Source organism: Phoenix dactylifera, chromosome 10 (genome assembly GCF_051530095.1).
Source record: "Phoenix dactylifera cultivar Ajwa chromosome 10, Ajwa_hap1_PhDact_Kaust_v1.1, whole genome shotgun sequence".
Lineage (NCBI taxonomy): Eukaryota > Viridiplantae > Streptophyta > Magnoliopsida > Arecales > Arecaceae > Phoenix > Phoenix dactylifera.
Window position 1 is genome coordinate 28,820,845 of NC_143199.1, and position 17,656 is coordinate 28,838,500.

Consider the following 17,656-nt stretch of genomic DNA (forward strand, 5'->3'; position numbering starts at 1 on the left):
GAGCCTCATGTCCGTGTTTGCAAGAGCCAAAGCATTCGGGCTCATCTTGTTCACGACACAAACTTCCTAAGCCATCTACGTAGTATTTTTCTAGTTGAACCAAACTTGGACACCTTTATTATCTAGGTTCATTTTTAACCCTAGTTGTGCACCGTGGAATGAAATGCCCTAACAAAGAAAATTATTTTTATGGTCAAGAACTTATTCCATGCTTTTGCGTTCAACATTTAGTTTAATCATTTCTTAAAGAGTATGACTAGCCAAGCTTGTGGCTTATTGATGGAATCCAATGGAAACAACATCATAGGAAATCATCTACAAACACTTTAATGGGGCTTAGGTCATGATCATGACTATTTAGCTATAAATGTTCCACATGTTTTTCTTTTTTATGTATATATATATATATATATATATATATATATATATAGATAGATAGATAGATAGATTAGATGCTGGGTCAACAATTCCAAAGAAAATTTTTAAGGAAACCGTTCCCCAAAAAAATCACTTGGCAAAAGCATCGGCGCCCATTTAAAGAGCATGAAACGAACATATCCCTTGCCTTTGACTGCTTGGAGAAAATGGGTCGTCCAACGTGCGGGTGCCGACAACCTTCAAAAGATCGCAAGACACGATGACTTGAAAGCACAAAGCAAGTAAATATCTCATTGTCTATATGATTCCATTGATCAGGTTGGATGGTGGAGACTAAAAGGCCTCAAAACTGCCCTATTAGCTTATAATTAACCGCACTTACCCACTAGTGTTCATAAAATGAATATTATAACTAAGTAGCAAGCACCTGTTAAAAGGTGCATTGTGGAACGTTCCAGGAAGGCAAGCTGATACTGAAATTTGAAATATCCCTTCCCTTTTATTTTTTTTATGTTAAGCCAAATAGTTCACACCCATCTAGTAGTACGAATATATTCAAAAGAGTCCGAAGATAAAATATCACAAAATTAAAAAGAAATACTGCTTAGATTTGGCCATAATGTACTATCCTCCGAATGAGCCGCTGTATAAAATGCCATTCTGTTTGCTGCTCGATTTATCTCTCGATAGATATGTACAACATGAAAGGTTATGCAGTTCCTGTAGGGCCTTGAAATATCTAATAGTAACTTGGTCCAGCTTGAAGTGGATCCAACCATCATCGAAAAATTACTTTATAACAATCCAATACTTCACCCAAAAAATTTAGCCGAAAACTATTATTTGGATTTTTTGATCCTATATAAGCATCTAAGATTTATCTAACGAATAATAGATGTGAGACTAAATATATGCCTATACGAGAAAAATATGATTAGGTTTTTCGAGAGGTGATTAGGCTTATTCATTGCCGTGGCTTATAATGTGGCTCAAGCTCATTTTGTTTCCGGATCGCGTAGCTATTGAGCCACTTAAAAAACTAACCACAAAGTTGCCCATAACAAGACCTTGCACAAGCGATTCAATCATACAGCTACACGACAAATGTTGCAACACCAGAGCCTTTGTTTTTAGTAAGTCGTGACTAGCCACGTGTCCGGTTGCCCCTTCCAAGAAACAAAAAGAGCATCGGTGAGCCAAAATCCAACAATCACCGTCCAACTCCCGGGGATTAAATCAACGGTTGAGCGCAGAAAATTCTTCGTCCCTTGTACGTTAACCTCTCATCGTAAGAGACCGGATTTTTTTTAGACGAAAACCAGATTTTATTCATGCCTATCTAGAAAAAAATATATATCAGCATGAGCCAGAGAGTAAAATATATAAAAAATCAATAGAAATATCTGATACAACAACCAAATGATCAATCCATAATATAGTTTCAGTATGATTAGTGATATATACTGCCGTTCAATCAACAACGCTATTAATTTTATGAAAAATATGCATCACCTCATAAACAAGAAAAATATAAACTATTCTTCAATCATGCCTTAATGGATGAGAAGTTTCAGAAGTTAATGGAATGCTTACAGCAAACTTTTTCAAGCAGCACACAATTCTACCACTGTTATGTCCAAAAATTAAATTTCATCTGCTGCCCCTGATGCACCATTTAAACTTATAGCAATAGAATTTGCTCATCTTAAGAGTTTTTTTTTCCTTTTTTTTTTTTTGAAGTTTAGCGGGTTCTCGTGCGTCCATTTTTTGAGCTACTCAATCCCTGTTTACTACTTTTCTAGAAAGAAGTTATTTTACAGTATCATCTGCCACTCTTGAAGTGAAATAAACGACCAAAAAATTAGAATATTTTTTCTTCACAACATGATATCCCAGCAAATGTTCGAAACGAATAAATAGTGTCCAATTCAATCATTTCTGGTCTGGAAAGGAATACTTGAAAAGGCCGCCGCACATACATTAACATACCCACCTTTTCCGCTCTTTCGTTGCCAACCGATGGTTGGTAATGATGAATATTCTCTCCAGCGACTACAACCTTTGGCTTAAAACTCAAGAGGATCCAATTCTCCCATTAATGGATCCTTTCCAGAGTTAACACTTACTGCTTAATAAAATAATAATAAAAGGGCTATTCATCCACTCACACTCTTTGCCTATAGTTCTAAAAAATAACGATCGCTATCTCATTAATAAAATGTTAACTCACCAAGTAAAGCCTCAGGCAAAAGCTAAATATATATTCAAAAGACCAACAGGACGACAGACTGACGGCTTATGTGGCCTGCCATTTTGGAAGTATTTTATGGGCCTGAAAGGAAGAGTTGTCTAGTGCACTTTGAAATTTATTATTTTTTGATTTTATTAAATATATTCATATTCGTAATGTATGAAATATTTATTTTAGTAAAAAAAAAATCTTAGCAACTGCTGTAGCTATGGCTTCCGCAAAATATGCGAGAACTTAGCAGGTACCACTAAAAACATACTGATGTAAATTAAAGTAAGTAAATGGAAAATAAAAAAGCGAGAGTGAAATTATAAACTGCCATTCCGAAAAAGGGAGACATTTTTCCTCTATCACGGGTAAGTCTCAAACTACTTATATTCTTCTTTAAATATTATTTGGCATTCATGTAATACATATACCGAATCTAACTCATACCACATTTTTTAAAAATTTTCATTTGTTGTTTTCGTCTTTAACTTACGGACAGAACATACAACATCAAGCCCGAATTCAACAGTAAGAGAGGATCGTTTTTTGTAAAAGAAGCATATTTTAGTTTTTTTTTTTCCCACAAGAGAAGAAAAGGGAATACAGAGAGGGAGCTACTTCAGGGTAATAACTCGCCGTCCTCCCCGAACTTGGCCCCGCCCTCCGCGGCAGCGGTGGGGGCGGCGGCAGCGGTGGAGGCGGAGGTGGCACCGCACGTCGGGCACCGGGAAGGGGCGGGGACGACGAGAATCTGGCGGCAGGAGGGGCAAGACGAGTGGGACACGAGCCACGTGTCCACGCACGCGACGTGGAACCCGTGGCCGCAGTGCGGGAGGATCCGGATCTCGTCGCCGGCGGCGAACTCGGCGAGACAGATCGGGCACTCCGCCAGCTGCCCGCAGCCGGCGGCGGAAGCAGTGGAACCGTCGAAGGAGAGCGTCGGGAGAGAGCGGAGGGCCTTCTTCTTGAGCCCCTTGGTTGGCCGCGCCGCCGGCGGCTGGGCGGAGGCGGAGGAGCGGCGGAGCCAGGCGCAGCGCGCGACGAGGGCGAGGCCCACGACGCAGATCAGGGCGCAAAGCAGCGCCGCCAGGATCACCACCACGTCGGAGTCAACGGCCAGGGAAACCGGCGGCTCCGCCGCTGGTAAGTGGTCGGAGGACTGGAGAAACCTCGTTGGAGAAGGCATTGGTTCGGAGAATAGAAGGAGACGATGTTGCGAGCTTGGGATGGGGCTACTTTATATAGGGAGAGTCTAAAAGGTTCGTCCTAATTATTATAAAAGGAGTTGGGAGTGCCAAGTGTATGAGAAACCCCCATAATATATAAATATATCATTATTTAAAATATATATACACACCTAATCTACCTGTATAGGTATCTACGTGGATGCTCATATATATATATATATATATATATATATATATATAGTGTGTAGCTTGTAAATGCAACTCCCCCCCCCCCCCCCCCTCCTCTCTTTTTTTTTTTCACCTTTTCCTTTAGAAAAAGGTTCCAAGTCAAAATACTTGAAAATGCACCATAGAAAACTTGAAACTATAACATTTGGATGCTATGCAAGCATGTGTAGCCATTGATGCAAGCGCCAATTCAAGATACAAATCTTATATAATGTTCATTCTCCAATGAAGATTAAAGTCTTGTTTGAGATTGCTGTTGGTAGTAGAGTTTTTGGAATTTTTGGTAGAGCTTTCCGAAAGTAAAACTTTTGAAGGCTTTTAGAAATAGAGTTTTCATAAAGAGCTATTTGCTATTTGGTAATTATATTTCTATCATAGAACTTTAATATGTATTTGGTAACCAAAATAGGAAAATATTTTTAGAATGATAAAATAACAATAAAAGACACTGAATAATGGAGTATAATATAGTGTAATATAATATTGACTACTATAGCATAATAATATAACATGATAATATATAATATGATATGATGATGTATTATTAATAGTGCAATATTATTATAATATAATATAATATTAATATAATTATAAGTTAATATATCAAATAAAAATAATATAATAATATTGTAATATAATATAGAAATATAATATAATATAATGTATTGTAATCTAATCTAATAATTGATAATAATATAATATACTATATTATATTATTATTAATATAATAATATTATAATAGATGATATTATATGTTTATATTATAATAACATATGTTATTATTATATTATAATCATATAATATAATAATATAATGTAATATAATAATAATAATATATTATATGATCATTATATAACTATTATTATTATAATACTATAATATTATAATTGTCATAGTATATTATATTAGGCTTATAGTATTATAAGAATATATTATATTATAAGTATCTATTACTACCATAATATAATATATTATAATAGTATAACATAATAGTATAATATAATATAATATTATTATATTATATTTATAGTATAATAATTTATATGATATGATATAATATAAGATGTAGTATGAAATTTTTTGTGGATATTTTCGTCATCAGAAAAATTTCATTAAAACTAAAATAACTTTTCTATATTGGACAGAAAGCACTTTTGGGGAGAAGCTCCATTCCAGATAGATCTTTTTCAGTTCTTCAGCAAAGCCAAAATATCTTTTGGAAGGCTTGAAATTACTTTTTTGCCCAACAAAAGTATCACCAAATGGTGCCTAAGTAGTTATTGGGCATGGAGGCCTCAGATCAATGGCCTACCTTCACAAGGTCAACGTAACACGATTAGGGAAAGAGTAGGAAGAGGCTTGCAGTGGGTTTGTAATCAAACCCTGGTGATTCCCTCCAAGATGGCTTTTTGACTATAGGTGGTAAAGATAACTCTCTGTTTTCTAGTTCATTGCATTCCATGAACATAACTGGTGAAATGTCCCATCTCAAAAAGGTTTGCATCAAATGGAATTCGTCCTCACTGACACGTCGAGGAATTTTCTTGGAGGGCTAGCTTTTAGGGGGCTCGCACTAATGACTTGTTTCAGTCCACCTCCATTTTGGCAGATATTTGCATGCGGCAACTTAAGTTGGTCCCGCTAAGGACCGGCATTAGCTCAGGATTGGGCACCTTGAATTGTTCTGATTTAATTGTGTTAATTATTTCATCGATGAACCAGGTCGATTTGTTGCCTTGGCATCTTTAACAAGTTAAGTGATATTATAATCAATTTGTGCCATGTGGATGAAGTCATCTGATCATGATGAAGGTCATCTTCCTCCACCTTTCATACTAGAAATATCTTCTGTCACCATACAAAAAGGTAATATGTTGAGTGGGAAGTCCTTAATGACCTTAGCTACTAATTGACATGATAATTCTCCAGTATACCCTAGTGTGCAATTTGACGAATTACATTATCTTATATAACATATTAGCATCATGTGGTTCGAATCATAAATGTTCAGGGTGCGAAGGTATCTCTATTGAAGGTGCAGAAGAGTAGAGATAAGCGTTGCAAAAGTGGTTTGTTGTAACCACTTTGCAAAGTTCTTTCGACTCAATTGGACAAGGTTAAGACGCATGGGCAGGCAGGTGGCTCACTGATTTTGTTATAGTTGGTTTCGTAGGAGGCGCATGAGCCTTATATATTCTAGTAGTAACAAGCAAAGATTAGAAATAAGAAGTCACCAACGACACGCTTTGCACCTAGGGCCTCAATCCACAATCCCAATGCGTAAAGAAAGCTTGCTTAATATAGCTCTAGATTTGGTGTTGTTCGTGCCAAAATCCAATCCGACCAAATTGAATGCACGGGTGAATGGTGATTGGCTAGTCCTGCTCAGAGTGCTTGGACTGGTTTGCTCGGACGAACAAATCTGGTCGGAATTGTGGGTCGGACTTGAAAACAGAAGAGAAAAATACTAAAGATCGCCATATTTTGTCCAAATAGTGAAGATTTGAGAAAGAGTTTGCATACTTGGAGGGCCCCAGGTATTTTTCATATAGGGCGAGGGTTGGTGTTCGTTACCAACAAAGAATAAAGATGGATGCATGCCTTAATTGATCGGTAACTGTCCGCATGTTACGCACAATTCGCTAGGCTCGACTGCATGGGACGTGCATTCATGGGCCAAGCTATAGCTGGCTGTGCATCGATTCGCCGGTTAGATTACATCAGCAAAGATTGGATCCGAGGCAACAATTCTTCGTAACAATCCTTTGCGTTGATATCATGTAATTTAAAGATCAAGATATGGAACGAGTACAACAGTAGCAAAGGGACATAGGAATAATTTATGTATCTGCAAAGACTATGCCCCTCATGTAAAGTAGCCAGAGATAAACACATGAGAATATGTTCTCCGCTAAGGAATGGTGGTGGCAACCTGAGCGTGGCCTATTTGTACATAGATTTCCTTACATTACCTGGGAGTCCTAGTTCATCGGAGTTATGAACCGAATTCAAGCATAGCTTATGACCTACTTGAACGAGCGAAGCCCATGTTGACGCTCATTCTGGCAAAGTAATCTTTCCCACTTATTTGAGGAAAAGCTACGTCTGTTCTTCTGTCTGTTTTTGAACTGAATTTAACCATAGTGATGATAACCTTTCAACCCACCGTGAGTTGGGTGGGGATGTGCACGGCTTGTTTTGGACGCTCTGTCATGTCAGCATGATATCTCCTACAAGGGGGATGCTGGCTGAAGCAAAGATGTGAAGAAAAGGAGAAGTTTGGAAAACAGAGTTCATTTTCCCTCTTAAGTGCCACAATCATATGGCGAAACGCGCTTGAATTTAACCATGGCTGATCAACTAGACAGAATTTGAAAGAGTTTGAACACAAGATGATCTCAAGAAAATTAGAAATCACCTTTTCTAAGCAGATTTTGACATCCTCAAAATCTCATACTCTCCCTATAGTAACAACAAATTTCTCACAGCAATATGGCATTACAGTAAGAAGAAAAGGCTCATTCTATTGCCTCCTCCTCCATCTCACCCTATTCCAACCTTGTAGGAGATACCATGCCAGAACCAAAACAAAGTAGGTTCCCAGATTACCGATCTCCTAGAACAATGATTTTTAGACTTAAGCCACCAAAAAGCATATAAAATTCTTTCGATACATTGGAGTGACAAAGGTGAGTGGAGAGTTGACTAAAGTCCACATCTCCCCTTACCCTCGAGCACACTCTAAGAGATAGAAGGCACTACCTTGAGCGATCGCATGCGAGAAAGTGGACTCAAAAGTACTGAAAAGGCAGCCACTCGGGCCTACTTCCAGAAACAGACCCCAAGTGGGAAGTGAGAGTGGCGGTGACCTTTCATCTTCCGTAAAGCCCCCCTCGTTACGATATGGTGGAGGTCCCCTTCGGTTCTCTAGGTTCTGGGATTGCTCTTGGTTTCGATAACGTGTTCTCCCATCTCTCATCTCTTCTTCTTCTTCTTTTTTCTCTTCCTCTGGGCATTTCATACCTTGCAAGTACTGATATACCCAATAACATCATAAAACAACAAATCTCAGAGTGTTTTAGGCAACTCTACCTTTTCAGCCCATGAAATATCTCCGAAGTGGCAAGTCACATAAGAAGCCATCCAGTTTGCTGTGCCATTGATCTTTCTAAACACACGTTTAGCTTGAAAGACCACTTCATCACTCACCATCGCCCAAATATTCCGAAGCAGGAGATGTCTCCATCTCTCGTCCACCTCACATCGGGAGACTAAAAGCTCCCTTGCATACACATCTTTCTTTTCTTTGCTCTCAGTAGGGAGGACAAGATTATTTTTGATCCACAGGAGACAGATAATTAGATATTAACAGCAAAAAGATCTGCATATGAGTAAAGTTGGATTAGGCAACACTAACGAGAGCTATGTTTTTAAACAAAACATTGTGTTCATGAGTTCATCATAGCGTTCAACAAAAGATGAAATGGGGGAGATGAGAACATCTTGAAGGAAAGCTTCACAATTCTGAATAGTGAGAAATACTTTTTAAAATTTGATCAAAAATAAATCAACACGTGTAATTGATCTTTTAAAATTTCCCTAAAGAGAGAGCCCGAATCTAAAGCTGTTTGGCGTTCCAACCAGATACTGAAACTTGTAGAGAAGAAAATAAATTTATGCATGGAATCAAATATACAATATTTGCAAAAAAAAAAAAAAAATTCTTGAAACTTCAAGTCCATTTTAGCAAAAGAAAAAAAAAGTTCTAAATCCAGTTCCAATTTGAATAGCTCGATCGTCGCAATACCGAACTAGACACATTTTTTCGAACCCGGAACAAATGGTGCTTTTTCTTGTTGCACGGCTTGAGGAGTCGATCCCGGAACTACTAGTCCTAGAACCAAATCGCATAAATACAAGAACACAAATTGTTATCATTCACATATATAGGAATGATTAGGAGGAAGACAAAAGTGTTATCTATGGATATATGTGAACCCAGAAATCAAATTAGGCTTGCGGGTTATTAGTTACTATTGGGACCGCCGAAGATGATGTGGACAAAACATAAAAATACAACGGTTAGACGGCCAAACCACAAACACATGGAAAGGCCCACAATCTGAAAGCTATAAATATTGGATGTTAAATGATATGGAGAGTAATGGGAAAAAATAATAATAATAATAAGAATTACACAGCCATTGGTCTCGCAGTCAACTGACAAAATAACATCTTGGAGAGGATTATTCGATAAGAGATTACAATAGGAAGGCCTACGTTCAACAAAATAATTACGTTTCCTCTCTTGTTAAACATTGAAATTTAGAAGGATTACATATCAAACCTTACATTCCATTTACCACTGATATCAGCATTCAGTGTCCAATTATTTTCCCTGACCTGGAAATATGGCATCTGCAATGAAAACCACTGTCAGTGAAGCAACTTTGACAACCCCACTCCTTCTGTTTTTGTTTAATCATATAGCAGCAAATCCCATTCAGATTGGTAAGGCAAAGAAAATCTCCCAACAAGGAGGGCATAACAAAACCATGCTGCCACCAATGCTGTCTTAACAGTCCATTTAGCAGTCCATTTTGTGAATCATATTTCTAATAAACATCAATCTATGGGGTCAAGCTTTCAGAACCAGCAAAATAATATAAACTAAGGTTTAAAGTAACAGCTATTATAAATAACAATTTTGGAGAAATTTTGATATGTGATTTTTAATGATAACAACTTTTATTCAACATTTCAACCGTTCAACTAAATTTAATAATGTTTTTCACTCAAATCTTGGTAAAAGCTGGAGAAAATTCGGCAATGGCACTATTATCGACTGTTGCTTCCCAGAATAAAAGCAAATAACAGCCATTGTAAGAGTCATTCATTTAATCCAAAATAACTGCAGTCCATGCAGAAGCAGGCAAATAGGCAAATAGGGTCAGAAAATTATTTTATCACTTAATACATCCAAGAGGGCCATAACCTACTGTAATTGCATGATGACCATAATAGTGGACCTACTACATCATTGCAACGCTTCCAAATGCATCAGCAGACACAAACCATCATCCATGTCTCTTTCTTCATCTTTCAAAACTTTAGTGTATTTGATGATTTGATGGGTTTTGGCTCCAATCCAGCCTCTTTTGGCATTGGTTTTGCATGACACTGATTCTACACTTTCAGGGTTGTCCTCTGTCATTCCTCATATAACTGCATAGAATCATTATTTATTCCTGAGGCCATCCTATGGTGTCATCACGCATGATATGTTTGTAAAACCAAAAGCAAAGCTTCTTTTCCTGTGACTCCCCAGCGTACTCCAGTTCGACACCGGGGGCTGCTCCCATCATGACATCTCATTCAACTGCCTCCCCTCCACGAACGTTCATTGCACCAATGCAAGCAACTAGGTGTCATAGTTTGCCATGACCTGTAACCTTCTCATTTAACTGGCTCGACTCACTCTAATGGCTCACATGAAATCCATCGCTCTAGTATCATCGGACATGGCCTTTGCAAGTTTCGGCTGATGTTGGCTCTACCTTTGCCCTGTAATCATCTAGTTTCAAGTGGAACTAAATTATCTCCAATCTAACGAACTCGACTGAGACATCTCTTATTCTTATATTGCCAACTTGTATGTAGCTCAATGTAAAGGACCAACGCCTCAGACATTTCGGTGTTATTGATTGGGGAATGCAAGAAACCAACTCTTGTACTTTGCCAGTACACCTAGCAAGACAAAAAAATCAATCTAAAATTCCAATTATTTATTATCCGATTACTAATGCAAGCTTCAGGCATCGCTTTACAAGATAGCCACCTGAGGGATGAAGAGATGTACCACTAAGAATTATGATACCTGCAGAAAGATGGGAAAAAAGAAGGCACCACCTACACAGCTCATATCAATAAGACTAGAGTGCCAGTGAAGACTAGGGATGGAGATAGAAGGGAAAGCAAGGTAGGCTGGTGTTCAGGGTCAAACTGATGAGGTTGGGATATTGCACTAATTATTTTCTTTTTTGTTCTGACCCGAGCGGGTTAGTGGACTGGCCAAGTCAGCTGGTTTGAATGCTTAAACCACTTGAGTCAGCAGTCTAAATGGGTTTCAGCATGTTCTGGGTTTTGGGTTGACCTGTCTCGAAATTGCTTGCAAGTGATGGGTTGTTGGGTGTTGGCAAATTGGTACTTATTGATTCACTACATCTTATTTGATATATTATGTTTCACTTGTTAGATTGTAACCCCTTTTCTTAAGGTTTCTCCTTGTATTTATTTATTGTAATTTATTGTTTTGGGGCTGCTTTGACCTCCAGGCACCTATCCACACACACTAGGCAACCCCTGGCTGCCCCCTAGCCACTTTTAGTCTTGCGATAAAACCTAGGCATGATCCACCCTATCAGGCAAAGAGTTAGCAGTTCCAGGATTGACAAAAACCTTATCAATTCCTAATACAACTTCCCCTCAAGTTTGAGCCACTTAAAGAAAATTTGATTCACAAAGAACCTTGAGTAGTTTAAGGTTAAAGATATTCCTTCACACTTCTCCTAAATTATTCCAGCCTCAGTTTATCATTGTCTTCCTCAATTGGTATGCCAAATGGGTCTCTTCCATCTACCCTTAGTGGGATTGATTAACTATACCATGCAACCTTTTAGCATCTCTTCAATCAAAGGTACACTTTATGGTGCCATAAACTCTTATAACAGTAGCTCAGCTGCAGTGAGAAGGGTTTTGATTACTGAATACCAAGATCGACCTCCAGAAGACAAAGTTGTGGTAGCATAACACACTCATGAAACAAGTCCTTGGTGCTTGATTATGACATGTAAAAATTTTCATTATCGATCAGCATTTGGTTAATATCTCAACTTTCCTTCCTAGATCTACAACAATGATCATCCAAAAATCTCATTGTTGAGTATGGGCTTCATTCTAATTATCTTGTCCATGTCACCAACCATGACTGCCACTTGTAATCGTATATGAGGAAAAGCAAGGTCTAAAGCAAACGACAGTAAAGATGAACATCACAAGATGATGCAAAATGTAAAAACCTAACATGCTGCTGTAGATTTAATAAATACAAAAGTAACCATCTCTCTTCAATTTACGCCCCATGAGAACAAAAAACAAAGGAAACATAACCAGGATCCATGGAACATTTTGCATGGTTCATTAATTCTTGGAATCTCTTATTTACTCAACATTTAGGAGGCTTAAAATCAACATTTCCAAGTGACCCAACATTAAGCAGGAAGATTATGTAAAATCTAAAATATATATATCATGTTTGGATTTTCTATGAAATTAGAGCCCCATCTATTGCTCGAAAGGCAAATCAGCTTTGAATATCAACCATCTGATTAGAATTTTCTCGTGGCATTTTGGTCTTAAAAAGAGAAGGAATAAAGATAATAAAGATAAAGAAAGGGGAAATAAAATATAGTTTGGCCCCACAAAGATAGCCTCTATGAATAAAGAATATGAGATTCACGTTAAAAGCTCAAAAAGAGGGGAGCAGGGATTACAGAAAATGAATTTGATGGACATAGTGTAAAAAGATTGGAAAAGACTTACCAATTACAAGACATTATTACAAACAGAGAATCAACAGCAAAGTAGGACACATGAAGCCAATGAATGGGATCAAGCTCATCCTCTTTTTTTTTTTAAACTTTGCCACCTTAAATAGATAGATCAAAGATGCTCTGATAACAGATTTTGTAATCCATTTGAATATTTCTTAACCCAGACATTGTTTACATTTTTGGACAAATTGCAAAAATCAAAATGCAAAAAAAAGCTACTAAATGAACCTTGGGATATGCTAGCAGAAAGCAACCAGGAATTTCTTGACTGCAACAATAAAATATACGGTATTGAGATAAATATTTTTCAATATTAAATTCAACGATATATTAAAAATGTCCCAAAACTATGTTTCCACAAAAAAATAAATAAACTAAACATATAACATTCCCATTAATGCATGCTTATAGATGGAAAAATAAATACCTTGTCAAATACTTCATATCCCAATTTAATTCTCACATCTTGGTCCTTCTTAAAATTGAATATGCTCCAAGCAAATTCAACTGCTCCTCTTTGCTTCATCTGCATGAAGTTAAAATGAATTGTTAAAAGCAATGTCAAGCATCCTTTGGCGCATCATTGCAATCAACAAGAACAGTCAAACAATATTCAAACCTTCGAAACAGAATGAAGAAGCAAATGGTGTGAAAATACTGTTAATTATATCATTTCTTTGGTAGTTGCATATAAAAATTGATTGAATATAGAAAGAAGAAACAAGAAATAGAGAAGACATTAACTTAAATTATTTAAATGCCAGATACTTTGCACCATGCAGTGCTTGTGATCAATGTGTAGAAGTAAAAACATTCACAAAACATCAAAAAGAAGAAGCTTCACAGAAGCTAAATTATAGTTTTATATCTATGAAGAAGGTTTTAAAACACATCCATTATAAGCAGGTGGTCAAGGTACCACATAGTGCCTAAATGGCAATGATTTAAGCAACTAGAGGAGCATTATAGTCCATACTGAACATACCATGTTGTATCGACAAGGTACCAATACCGGTACACCCCTCAATACCAACCCATGCCAACACATGGATTGTTTGCAGCATCAGCACTAAAGGTGTACCATGTGTTGATATGGTGCAATAATGTATCAGTATAGTACTGGTATGATAATAGTATGAGCACCAATCTTGGTACAATAAGAAGGAATCAATCGATTTTCTGGATAATCCAATATTTATATGTATTTCTACGAATGAGACATCCTGCAAATTTTATGCAACCACTTAGACATGTCCCAATGCAATTTATCCTTTAAAAAATGAAAAGAAAAATAATCATAATAATTAACAAAGAACAGAAAAATTCAGAAATAACTCAATAAAAAATCAGAAAAAAATATAAGACCAAATGTAAAGGAGCTGGATGGCTGGAAATATAGGGCTTGGGCTTATGTGGCCCACTTGGACACCCACTATGAGACTTGTCTCCATGCAAAAGTCACCCAGTCCCTATGCAGTGCAGTTACGAGGCACATATGCATATGTTGCCACATAGACTGCTTCTACGAGTAATGTTGTATGCAATGTAAATGCAATTCACCCTTGAAGATTGACTTGTATTGATAGTTCAGTTGTTAGAGTCGTGCACATGTTTGCAAACTAATTATGGTGGCAAAAACTTCACAATACTAGAAGGAGCATGTTGCATAGGCAGATGAAGTACTTAAAGGAGAGGCAAAAAGGACAAAATGGCATTAAGTGGCAACAAGAAAATAAATTGAGGTGCTGGATGACTGATGATGAGAATTATGAGGCTGTTTTCTAGAGTAATCAGCCCTGACATATATCCCAGAGAAGTTGAGATGGATATAAAGTTGGCCACAAACAGGATTAGGGAGCTAACGCACAAACATGCATGAATACAACCTCACCATTAATAAGGACGTGATTACAACTCTTTCTTTACCTCTGCATGTAACCATGTGCTAGTTTCATAAAGCAACAATGCAACTCTTAAAGTACTAGTGCTCCACCTCTAAGTGAGGGTTAGGAAAGGAATCCTAAAACTTAAGCATCAGAAGATTTTAAATACAAGAGCTTAAAATTAAGTCCCAATAATAACAACTTAAAAACAAAATCCAAATAATAACAAGGATGAATTGAATGCAACTTGATATTTAATATATAGACAATAAAAAGAAAAATAATAAAAAAGGAAACAGTGTGCATGCAAAAACTGTAATTTACTCACAGATGTTATCAAAATATACCAATATGCTGCATAAATAATGTTCACCTTTTTAAGATCCTTGTCAACATCATACATCCCTTTGACATTGATGCCTACAAGACCATCATATGAGATTGGAAATGCCTTTTTCCCTCGAATGGTGTAACCGACCTTACTGCGTTTGTTCAACTGAACCCCCACACCCACGCTGGCTGATAACTATATAATATGAACAGTGAACATTTTACCTCCAAGTGCCAAGGAATGTGACCATCCAGTGGTTGTTACTATGAGATCACAGGGTAAACAGATCATGAAACTTACCTCAGGATAGGAGTTCCGGACGATCAAGGCAAGATAGCTAGGAGCTCCAGTACTGGTATCAATTTCTCCATGAGCCTGCCATAATATATTTGTTTGATTTCACTAAGAAGGCGCACGTTTGTATTGGTGAAAATTTATTTGTCAAACAAAAAATAACCACATTGTAACATGGAGAGCAAGCTTAGCTGGGAAAAGCATTCATCTGATTGGGTATAGTCCATGGTAATATGTAAAACAAAACTATAGTCACCTGTAGGTGGAATACAACAAAGAACATACATGCAAAGAGTGGCACAGAACAACTATACATTTGAAATGAATCTAGGTATCTCTGACACATCATCAGAAGAAAAGTGGGAAAAAAAAGTTACGCAAATTTGAAAGACATATGAAAACAATCAGAAGCATCATATCAGATAATCTTGTTAGCTTAGGAGTTTAATCATAATCCAGAGTATCTTTGGCAATCACAGGTTAATGCTATCTGATAATAATCAACACAATCAGGAGAGAGGGAAAAATCCACAATCTTTTTAATGTTTTAAGATTCCAGGGCTCAGGCACTAGTGGACTGATCTGGAGACAAACATATAATTTGGGGGAACCCAATGTTTTTTTCACTTGAGATCCCGACCTATTAGACTGTTCCTTTCAAGTAAAAATTCATTTTAAAAATAGTAAAATATTGTGCAAAAATATCGTGAATTGCTCAACAGTAATCCTGTAACATCCCACATATCAAATGAGACAAGACCAAGGAACTAAAATAATTCTAGGAAATTATAATGCAAGCAAGCCACTAAAATTTCATTCATTCCCCGCAGAATAAAATTCACAAAGCTTTCCTAGATTTGAGTAGATGTTTGCATTCCCAATCAGTAAAAACTCTAGAATTTAAGAATTAGCCATCCGGAGAGAGGTGATTCCTCCAAGAAAACACGGATTTTGATGCTCCAGAAAGGGAGGAGCGAATCCAAACGAACCAGGAGGCACAGAAAGAATCAAAGAACAAAGAGAAGGACGAGAGGAGGGAGTGTACCTGCAAGTGGACTCCGGAATCGATGGGAAACTTCTCCTTGGCGTGGATTCTTAGGGCCTTGGAATCGCCACCCAATCTCAGGGACGTCTCCATCGCGCTTCTCGAAGAGAAGAGAAGAGAAGAGAAGCGAGAAACCCTAACGGAGCCTACGAGAAAACCCAAGAAGATTCCGGAGGCCGTCCGTCGCCTCCCGCCCTTCCGGATTATAAGGCCCTCTGCCTCCTTCGCGTGGCTTCTCGCAGGCTCCAATTCCTAGCGCAGCTTGTCGTGGACTAGCGTTCGGCACGCGTGATGCACGTGAGGGGACTATAAAAATATAGAATATAAATTAATTCATCTTTTATTTTCTTTGTTAAATGAAAGTAGATTTTATTATTGTAAACTATTTCTTTTTTTAAAAAAAAAATTGGAGCCTTCGTTGCATGCAGATATAAAGTTCATTAAATCTACATTAATAGCACCACCAGTTAATTCGTAGGAAAATTATCAATTAAGTGTAGTATGACACTAATTTTTTAAAATCATCTTTCATTAGCAAAAAGATATTGTAGACATGGTTAAGTTTTACACCTATTATCTAGTTCTCTACTTTAGAGCAAGAATTTTGAAAGTAGCTGCAAAGATTAAAATGGGTGGAGACAAACAATAAGATAAGATTTTTATATAGAAAAAAAGATAATATTGAACGCATAAGACTTGTATTGTGATAGAGAGAGAGAGAGAGAGAGAGAGAGAGAGATTTCAGCTCTTATTATCTTATTTGATGCAAATTGGTATGTCCCAGGATATTGATCTCTATAAATTCAATATTTAGTTTCTTACATTTTAAATTATAGATATTTTCATTGCTGAACAATAATTTTGCAATATTCCTTACCATAGGAGATGATCAAAATGGAAATGGGCCAAGAAAGTAGGGAGGATAGAAGGCCAGGGCTGAAAACATCTCAGTAGAAATCCAATAGGGGCGGCCCACTCAAAGGGTAAGAATGTTTTGGAATTTATTCAGCCCTAACCTGTCTGCATTGATCCAATTTTCTTCAGTCTGCTGGCTGAGTCAAAGATTGGAGGGGGAGATCAATATCTCTAGGAAGGGCTGTGAACATACTAATTTGTAATTCCCCTCAATGTATGTAAATTTTTCAGAAAAGAAAGCAGAACAGCAAAATCATGGACAGCTCCTTATGATCAGTCATCACTACCATAATCTCTTCTTCAACAGATCAAGGATACCATTGTTCCTCCAAGTCTGCTTCTAAAAAAGAAAAAAAAACAGTGTTCCTGCAAGTCATTCAACCCCTATCAACCCCTTCCCTCAGTTATACTCCTTTATCTGCCCATCACTGTTTGGATTGTGCCCCAACCCTACCCTTCTGAGCTTGTTTTGGATGGCAAAATCCTAGGATATTTCTACTGATTATAATCAAACAGATTAAATTACTGAAGAATGTCTCCACTT

At 37.2% G+C, this 17,656-nt stretch overlaps 1 protein-coding gene and 1 pseudogene across 6 annotated transcripts; both read right to left on the reverse strand.

Annotated features, from left to right (window-relative positions):
- Window positions 1-463: 463 nt before the first annotated feature.
- Window positions 464-3,839, reverse strand: LOC103723457 (RING-H2 finger protein ATL80 pseudogene; annotated as a pseudogene).
- Window positions 3,840-7,355: 3,516 nt separating this feature from the next.
- On the reverse strand, window positions 7,356-16,432 carry LOC103723465 (outer envelope pore 21B-like protein). 6 transcript variants are annotated; one of them, XR_015969453.2, is made up of 6 exons: window positions 16,198-16,432; window positions 15,159-15,233; window positions 14,901-15,053; window positions 13,072-13,170; window positions 7,795-8,413; window positions 7,356-7,648 (listed from the first exon to the last, which is right to left on the reverse strand). XR_015969453.2 is itself a non-coding variant. In XM_088705844.2 (5 exons), exons 1-5 carry the CDS (start codon window positions 16,288-16,290, stop codon window positions 8,363-8,365), a joined length of 471 nt encoding a protein of 156 aa, XP_088561970.1. In that variant the 5' UTR covers window positions 16,291-16,432; the 3' UTR covers window positions 7,356-8,362. The 6 variants fall into 6 exon arrangements, 3 of the variants coding, with proteins under 3 accessions (XP_088561970.1, XP_038971318.1, XP_038971320.1); XR_015969452.2 differs by lacking the exon at window positions 7,356-7,648 and adding an exon at window positions 13,630-13,867 and having other exon boundaries at window positions 8,125-8,413; window positions 16,198-16,422; XR_015969451.2 differs by lacking the exons at window positions 7,356-7,648; window positions 7,795-8,413 and adding exons at window positions 9,183-9,450; window positions 13,630-13,867 and having other exon boundaries at window positions 16,198-16,422.
- Window positions 16,433-17,656: the final 1,224 nt, after the last annotated feature.